General features: G+C 39.6%; 1 protein-coding gene across 1 annotated transcript in view; it reads left to right on the plus strand.

Moving 5' to 3' along the window:
* The window catches only part of TSC22D2 (TSC22 domain family member 2), a 51,847-nt gene extending 46,273 nt beyond the window's left edge, over positions 1-5,574 (plus strand). Inside the window, exons 2-3 of the mRNA XM_019503132.1 lie at positions 2,709-2,760; positions 3,888-5,574. Of these exons, the coding sequence (XP_019358677.1) occupies positions 2,709-2,760; positions 3,888-4,148 (313 nt within the window). The 3' untranslated portion in view covers positions 4,149-5,574. The remainder of the gene's footprint in view (positions 1-2,708; positions 2,761-3,887) is intronic.
* The last annotated feature ends 4,005 nt before the right edge of the window (positions 5,575-9,579 follow it).

A 9,579-nucleotide genomic window follows, 5' to 3' on the forward strand; every position in this document is an offset into this window, starting at 1 on the left:
TTAGCTAGGAGACAGTCCCGGATGCTTTTGGTGAGCTATGGGGGCTTTTGCGCCCTCCTGTCCCCTTTGATCCGTGTTGGGATTGCCTCCCTTTGGGCTTGGAGGATCGTCTCACACCTGGCTCCCCTCCCCTCCGGGACCTCAGTGCTTCCCTGACTATTCTCCTTAGCTCATTGAAGTCCGCCCTCCTGAAATCTAGGGCTGCTGCCTTGCTGTAGGCTTTTGCCACCTTGCGCTGGATGGTGAATTCCAGCAGGCGATGATCGCTGTCGCCCAGGTGGTCGAGCACCCGCAGCCCCCTCACCAAGTCGTCGCCAGTGGCCAGCACCAGGTCCAACAAGGCATCTCCCCTGGTGGGGCTGGGCACCTCCTGGGTTAGGTGGAGGTCCTGCATTCTGGCTAGGAACCTACGTGAGCGGTCAGACCTGGCTGACTGCTCTTCCCAGCAGATGTCTGGAAAGTTCAGGTCACCCATGATGGCCACATCCTTTGACCTAACTACCTCCGTGAGCTGACTTAAGAATTCCTGGTCTTTATTGACAAGCAATTGGTAAGTAGATTCTGTGAAATACTATTAAGATTTTCTGTGCTTAATGTTTAATATAAGCACCTGATCCAGCAGGTTAGCAGGGATTCAAATTGTATACAATGAACTTGTCTATGTTCTGCATAATCCCTGCTTTTCCAAGGAGGCTGGTTTATGAGGAAGGGAAGGTAAGCAGTTTCAATTACATAAACTAAAGTGTGTAATACATAGTAATCAGTTAGCTTGTGTGGCAAAAGGAAGAAATTTTAATGGGAAGAAGCAGTGTTTTAGGGTGTAGTAGTGCAGAGAAGGACTTAAGGTTACAGTAGATCGTAAGCTGGGTATAAGACAAGTGCGCAGTTTGTGTGTTTTTAAAGCGAGGGTTTGAAAACCCTTGATTTTTAGAGGCTTGGGGAGCATGATTTATGAGGAAAGGTTGAAAGAGCTAGGGTTACTTAGCTTGGAGAAAAGACTGAGTGGGGGTTTGATAAGTCTTCAAATACATGAGTAGTGATTTTTATTTTTACTGTAAGGAAGATGAAGATGGGTCAGTGCTTCTCAATCTTTTTAGACTTGGAGAACCCCACAAAATGCCAGATTTTAGTTTCTGCTGTTTTTTTTTTATTATGAAAAAATAATAGAGATTCTTCTATTGCAAAGAACTCAAAGACCACAGGACAAAACCTGTTCTGAAACAACACCCTGGTTGAGAATTACCGAGTAGGCTGTTCTCTGTGGCCATAGGGGACAGTCTCAAGCTGCAGCAGAGGAAATTTAGGTTGAAGTTTAGGTGGAAAAGTTAGAGAGAGTCCAGAGGTGGGCAAGGAAGATGATGAAGGGCTTGGAAAGTAAGTCATGTGTGGAGAGGCAGGAGGAACTTGAGCTTGAGGAAGAAGTGCTTAAGAGAGGACCTGATAGCAGTCTTCAAATACTTGAAGGGCAGCCATAAAGAAGAGGGAGAGTACCTTTTCTGTATTGCTGCAGAGAACAGGACATGGACCAATGGCTTTGAAGTTGCAGCAAAGTAGATTGAGATTGGATATCTGGAGAAACTTCTTCACTGTTGGGTTATTGAGGCAGTGGAATAGATGCCTAGGGAAGGCATGGATTCTCCATCACTGGAGGTGCTCAAGAAGAAGTTGTGTATAGCTGTTAGTCAACAATTTTTGATTTAGGTGTAACTAGCTTATGTTCTACTCTGGGTGTTTCCCGTGCCTCTGGGCTTTGCTGGTTGTTGCATGGGGCTGGGAGGGGGAGTCCTACCCATTCCCCTCTTATGCTGTATTTGTTGGGTGTGTGGGTTGTATGAATGTGTGGTTTTTTGGTTTTGTTTGTTGAAGCCTTTTTCAGAAGCATTGGGTGGTGGCTGTAGCTGAGGTTGGTATTTTGACTAGGGTGTGCCAGTGTTCCAGCTCAGACTTAAAACCAGAGATTTCTGATTAAAGGGTCTTGCCCCTCCACTCAGGGTCAAATCAATCACTGTATTGGGGGTCAGGAAGGAATTTTACCCTGTGGTTAGATTGGTATGGACAGTCGGGGGTTTTACTTTCCTCTGTAGCAGGGGGCATAGACTTCTACCTGGGGTCTCTTGAGCATGTATTAATAACTGTTTACAACAGCAGGATGTTGGCTGCTGTGGTCCTCCTGCTTTTACCTGTGACAGGTTAGGATGTCATGTCTTGTGTCATATCAGTTGATGGTAGTTTTTATGAAGAGGTTAGATTATGGATTTGTGTAAGATGGTTTGGACAGGGATGATCTGGCAGGACTTTGAACTAGATGACCTGTGGAGGTCCCTTGAACCCTTTTCTGACTGAGGGTGGTCAAACACTGAAACAGGATACCCAGAAAAGCTGTGGAATCTCCATCCTTGGAAGTTTTCAAGAGCAGGTTAGATGGACAGCTGGATGCGATGGTTTAGTATGGCTGATCTTGCCCTGATATGACCTCACAAAGTCCCTTGCAGCCCTACTTTTCTGTGACCCTATATTTATATCTTAAACTATCTCGGTGTAGGTAAGAGAATTTCAGAGAGGATATTTTAAAGAATTCCATAGCATGTTGTGTATCCTAAGACATAAGTTGTTCAGCAAAGGCACATAGTTTAAAGGACTGTCAAATGGGTTCAGTTTTAGTGAAATAATGTAATGTCCACTGAGCACCCTCTTTTTCTCTCTTGCAGTGCATCTGGTGCAAGTGTTGTAGCCATTGACAACAAAATAGAACAGGCAATGGTAAGTACAAATTTCTGCCTCTGAGAGGGCAGGTGGTTAATCCATAAAATTGCATTTTGAGCCGCATTTGATTTCCCCTCCTCCCCCCCCCAAAGTTTTAGATGATGTAAATTTCCTTAAAAAAAAAATAGTAGTAATATTAAGCAAAATGGCATGCTATGCCATGAATGTAATTAGTCTTATTCTGTCACTTGAAGTAAGGGTTTCCCTATGTTTGTAGATTTATAGAATAACAGCAGATCAAGATTGGCTCTGCATTTGACCAAAAGAGATTCCAGTTTGCTATTTGCTCACAACTTCTTCATAGGATTTAACTAATTTAGCTCTGCTTTTAAATGCTAGAGGGACATGAAGATACAGTGCACTTTAGTTTCGATTTAACCAAAGGACTTAATTCCAGTTATGCCCATAGTGGAAGTGCTAGCTTGTGAATTTAATTTAGTTTGACTGAGACTATTGCCTATTCTCCCTTGTTTAATCATTTCAAATTAGTCCTGTGTCCTCCATGAGTGCCACTCTGATCTCTTACTCCTGCTTGATTTGCTTCTGTTTGTTCCTGCCCTGTTGCCACTCTTCTGCCTGCCCCTCCCCAATCTGCCTCTTGCCACATGCAGGGTTGTCTGTACCACTTGGGCACCCCTGATTTTAGAAGGTGGTTGTTGAAGTAAAACATGTTCTGGCAAATTTATTATATGCCTCTGAGGCTAAAACCTAGAACATTACCTACAGATTATTGGTGCTGTGTGCATGCATTACAATACAGCATTGCTTCTGGGCATTACAATGTGTGTGATGAACAAAGGGCCGTTTAAAAAGCTCCCTCCGTTCATATTTCTGCAGTGTTTTTAATTCCTGTTGAGTAGAAAAGATGTTCAATTTTTTTATACAGATAAAAGTACCTATGCCCATTATTAGGTAAAAGAACCTATTTAACATACTGCTTTTGAAATTGGGAATGTTTCACAGTGACTCTGAATTCTGGGTTTGCTACTGAACTCAGTCATGCAGGAGATCCAGCTTTCAGTCATGAGGTAGTAATAAATGCCTTATAAAATCGTACTGAAATGTTGCATTTGGCAGCTGTATGAAACTTTCAGTTTGTGTAACTATTGACTTACTGTTTACAGGATTTGGTGAAAAGCCATTTGATGTATGCAGTCAGAGAAGAAGTGGAAGTCTTGAAGGAACAAATAAAAGAATTGGTTGAAAGAAACTCTTTACTTGAACGAGAAAATGCACTGTTAAAATCCCTTTCAAACAGTGATCAGTTATCCCAACTTTCAACCCAACAAGCCAATCCTAGTAGCACTTCACAACCGCAAACAGTGATAGCACAGCCTCCGCAGCCAACACAACCTCCGCAGAAGCCGAATGTTTCCTCAGCATAAAGCTTTCTTGCCTCATTAAGAAAAAACTGAAAGCAATCTGTCCTTGTGTGCCACTGGTGTTCTTTCCACTTTATATGAAAGCAAGTAGCCATGCTTCAGTTGTGTGTTTGGCCTTTTCAGTATTAGACAATCATTCTGCAAGAGCTTTTCCCTCACTTTGAGATGTTATGCAGCGCAGTTGGTGTTCAGTTATGTCATCAGTGGACAAGGGAAATGGTAGAAGGAGTTCTTAATGCAAAGAGTCTGCATTTATTGGGTGCGCATGAGTGGGGTCTTTAAGAGTTTTGGTGGCTCCCCAAGTTTCCGTTTTCCATGGATTACTTTGAGCCTTGCTATCTTGTATAAGAAGTAACAATTCATCTTAAGAGCCACTGTTCTTTCAATATAAGTAACATTTGCCTACATTTAGTTTCATTTATTTGTTTTATTTATTACAGGGCTGCTATTTTCATAATGTACATGAACAATGTCACAGAACTTTTTTTAATTTTTTAATAAATGTAAGTATCAGTAAAATAGACGGGATTGCGTTTAATAGATACAATGTTTAGGCAATAATTGAACAAAAGAATCCTGGCATATTTCTAACACTAATGGCAATTTACCTTTGGTATTTATTTACGGTAGTAAAGACCCAGCTTGAATGTAAATTTTTGTATAGAGTGTAAGTATGAAGACCATAGTGCATCTGTACAGGTAGTCACCAGTTATTGTGATATAATAAATAATTGATGGGCTATTTTGATGAAGAAAACTTCGCTCATTTCTGTTTCTACTTTCTAATAGAGAGAAATTGCCATGATTCCTCTGCTTTTTGACATTTCGTATGATTTTTTTTTGGGTGGGAATAAAAAGCTGTGAAATTGTTCAACCTACTTTGTAACCAAAGAAGCAAAGCTGTGTAATTGAGTTTTTATTTTATAATGCACATTCTTTATGTATTTTATTTAGTGTTTTCTCATTCACAATTTTTCTTTGCTGTCTAGCATGATCTGCATGACCTATAATCTTTGAACCACTTTCGTACCTCATGTTTTTATCCAGCACTCTTATTGTAATATGTAATAGTCTGTGAAAAAATGTCAAATAAAGAACGAACGGCTGGTGTTGGTGGAGCTGAGCTAGTGTAGTATACACTAGTTGTTTAAAAAAAATGAAGTGAGCCATCTTTTGTTCATTTAAAATGGTGTTTTGAATTTCGTATGCAGAAAATGTTTTGTTACATTGCAGATTTTAATGTATTTAATAAATGCAACATGCAGATTAAGTGCAGTGTATACTGAGTATTTAAATTAAAAATGTACATTTCATAAATACAGTTTCAAGAGAGGCCATCATTTGTGTATACTAACACAGTGTGTCAGAAACTGATGTATAGATATATATTTTAACACATTTTCTGAAATTAAATTGCAGTTTTGTTGAACTGTTTGGCTCTAGATGTGTTAAAAAGTGATTAGATTGCATAGCACTTTACATTTAAAAAAGAAAGTTATAACATCCTTTTTATTTATGTCTTCAGTGATCAGGAATCGATTTTTAGCTAATATTTTTAACTTGAAATTAAGAATAGTAACTTATTCACTGCCTGAAAATATCAGCAAAGCTAGGAAATAGATATTTCATTTGTTCCTGGATACGTTGTGCCTGTGTTTTTTGTCCCTGAACAAAAATAACACAGGATTGGTATGTATACACATCACACCTGTAATCGGGGTTTAGTGACTGGCTGAATGTAGTACTGCTTTTCTGCCATTGATTCATTCAATCCCAGGATCACTGACATAGACATTCTTTGCAATATCCTGAGGGAAACTTACTTTCCCTTGTCTCAGGATAAATCATGAAATTTTCCCTGATTTTAATGCACATGGACATGCCTTGATCAGATGATCTGACCTTGAATCTCAACTTCAACAGGCCCTGTTTTGGCACCAAAGCAATATTGTGGCTTGGAAGCAGTATCACTACAGTTAGTGAAATCTTGATAGAACTCTTAATGGGGATGGAGAAAACCTACAAAAATGCTGTGTAGGCTAATTCCAAAATAATATGTATATTGCACATAACTGAATATTTTCTGCAGCACCTGACTTGGTTTGGGAGGGGGATATTATTATTTGGGTTTTTTTAAGGCTTTTACCTTGGACTAGGTTAGGTACCTTTTTAATTAATTGTAGAAAGTTTGAAATTTGTTTGGAATGAATCCTGATGAGCATAAAACAGTAATTTGTCCAATGATTATGCTGATACTGCACTGGTCATTGTAGATTTTTATGTCAAATCTTATAATACAGCTGTCTGTTTTGGATACATTTCCTCATGCTCAGTAGCCCTTTGATCATGCTGACATTGATAGTTGCACTTAATGTCACTTTTCACTGTACCCGATCCCATTGTTCTGTGAATGGGTGGGGAATGTGCAGCATGATTATACTACTCAGAGCTTTAATCTTTTTCCCCTATTTAATTTGGTTTTCCTTAACTACTTCTAAAGTAGAGTCTTGAACGTGTTGATTCTAGAGCACTCTGACATTTGGCTTTTAAGCCAAAAGCTTTTTTACCCTTAGAACAAAATGTCCAGAAGGAAAACCAACAAGTTGGGAACTGAGAGCAACTAATCTGCACAAAACACATTGTCAAAAAGCTGCAGTAAGCAGTATTCTAATTTGCAGGATCTAGGTGTAATCCGAATTCCAGTGACAATATCATGTTGCCTTGAGCCATCAGCTTGCTTTGTCAGGCTGCTTACAAGTACTGACTTGTATCAGATCTGCAGTTTTGCACATGTTCAGATGACCTTTTTCTGATATGAAGTCTTGGCTGGAGAGACATCAGAGATGCAGCTTTCTCTGAATAACTTTTTAAACAGTTTCTCTAAGGTGGTAGTAAGTTACGGACTCAAGTTTGGCTGGATTCAGTTGGGCATTTTCTTGTGCAAAAAATATTTGACTAGTAAGCTTAAATGTTTGATGTTCACAGGATTTTTTGTCTCTTAAGGTGTTATCCATTAAAACGTTTGTGATGAGAAGTTCAGGAAAAAAAATAATGATCATACCAATGGAAATTAAATCAGATTCTGGAAAATCCAAATGCTGGTCTCCCTTCCACCTCTTTTTTTTTTTTTAATTCCTTCTGTGTGAATGGAAAGCTGCCTTATTCATCAACACAAGCTAGTAGAAGCACAAGAACTTAATGAAACTGACTAAGACTAAGCAATCGTAATCATGGTCCATGATGCTTTTGTCCTCAGAGGAGGAACTACTGTGTGTGGTCACAAAGGTGGTACTCCATTGGTGGGGAAGGAAGAGAGGTGATGGACCAGGGGAGATAATTATGAAAAATGGCTAAAAAAGGATGCTGCAACCTGAAGAAAAAATCCTTAAAATCCTTAAATAAGAGGCCTTAAAACTAAAACGATTACCAGTTGATTAACTGATTGTGTTGCAGCCAAGCTTCTGCTGTTTGTATATTGCCTGTGTAAGCCAGCTCCTTACTTTTCTAAAGCCTTTTCTTTGTTTGTTTTCTATGCAACTGTACAGGGCTCAGTCAGTGGTTTGCATCACATGATACTCCTATAACAAAGAACACAAAAGCCCTAGAACATCAGAGTCTGGTTGGTACTGTGAATATTTACAGACAGCACTGCCAGCTCTTCCCAGCTAGGTGAAGAGATGTAGTTAGCCATGGTAGTCTGAAGTTGGCAGAAAGCTAGGTCAACCACTTGATTTTTTTTTTTTTTTGACATTTTTTTTTTGACACTTGGAGGGGCAAGAAAAGAGCCAACTCAGCATTGTATGTAGAACTGGTCACATGAAAGTGGGCCCCTACAACATGAATGAGGGACTGGAATACACAATGTCCACATCTCTTGCCTTCACCTGAAGTCTTCTAAGGATTCTTTTATCCAAATAAAATCATTTTAGCCTTGCACCTTTCTTCCATTAAAAATATGCTGTTTTATAACAACTCAGCTGCTCTAAAACACTTAGCTCTGAGAAAATAAATAGGAAAATAATGTGATGGTGATTGGATATGGAAAGTTTGGATAGTGGTAGATAAAAATATTTCCAAGTAGCTTCCTTTATTTTTGTATATCAGAGCAACTGTCCAGAAAAGCAATTGGAGCAGCTACAAACTGTCAAAACCTTCTATAGCAGGGGTTCTTAACCTTTTTTGTGCCATGGACCCCTTTGGCAGTCTGGTGAAGCCTATGGACCCCTTCTCAGAATAATGAGCGTCTGTAGACAGGAAGACTGCAATCACGTGCAATCTAGCGGTGGGTCTAATAACTACCATAATTTCGAAGTAGTGATGAGCATAAATGATATTTCGAGATATCTGCAACAACTGTAATATGATATGAAAATATCTGTGATTTCTGTTGGTGACAAAGTTACAGGTACTGCTAATACTACTCTGGTTTGTTGCCTACATTCATAATTGAAGAAAATGCTAAATTTCAGTTAGAGGTTAGTGAAAATAAAGATGTAATTTTTTTCCCATCCAAGTTCACGGACCCCCTGAAATCTCCACAGACCCCTTGGGGGTCCGTGGACCCCAGGTTAAGAACCCCTGTTCTATAGACTGAATTTGCGGTAATTCTTAAGCCTAACAAAACCCAAGTAAACCAGCCTCTAGTTTTTACTCTGAGTGTATTTTATTTGCATTTCAAGTAAATTTAATCTTAGCAATTTGGTAGTTTGCTTTCTAAGTGCGAGCACTAGAGACTGATGCATTGAACAGATGAATTTACAATATTAGTAAAGCAACTTTATGAAGATCAAGAGGAAATGTTACATCTTTTAGGTGTATAGTGTTCATAGAACAGGAACTACTGTGGAACTCCGTATGTGCAGATCAAGGCAGCATAATATGCTGGTTACCCTGGCACAGCGCCCTTCCTATTCAGTTGTCTGATATGGTGTAATGTCCCACAATCTGGCCATGATGCCCAGGCCTTGAAGAGTGCAAGCTTTGGCTCAGTCCTGAATCGTTGGGGGATGCCGAGGGTTGCATGAGGTTGGCCATCTATGGGCGTTCTATACTTCCCTTTTGTTCCTGCAGACTCATTTGGTTCAGTGGCCAAATTTTGCTTCATAGTTTTTACCTTTTTGCTTAAATCCAGGATTACCTGCATTTATTTATGCATCTGTGGCTCTAGATTAGATTACTCTTCTACACCCAGTACTTGAAACCTTCTTGAAAGGTTTAGCTGGTACAGGAAAACAAGCTGGGTCAACCTAGGAGGTTTAAAATTAGGAGCATGTTACACCAGTGCTTGCATAGGCTATGATGGCTGTTATTTTCCATAAGGGTGCAACTCAAGGTAAGCTTTACAGATCTCTGTGGTTTGAAGCCTACCTACCTGAGATCCTTAGTCAGTATTGTATCAGTTGAGGGCTGTTGATAACACTCTAGCTTATGGACC

This window comes from Gavialis gangeticus, unplaced genomic scaffold (genome assembly GCF_001723915.1).
Source record: "Gavialis gangeticus isolate Ggan-Ray unplaced genomic scaffold, GavGan_comp1, whole genome shotgun sequence".
Taxonomy (NCBI): Eukaryota; Metazoa; Chordata; order Crocodylia; family Gavialidae; genus Gavialis; species Gavialis gangeticus.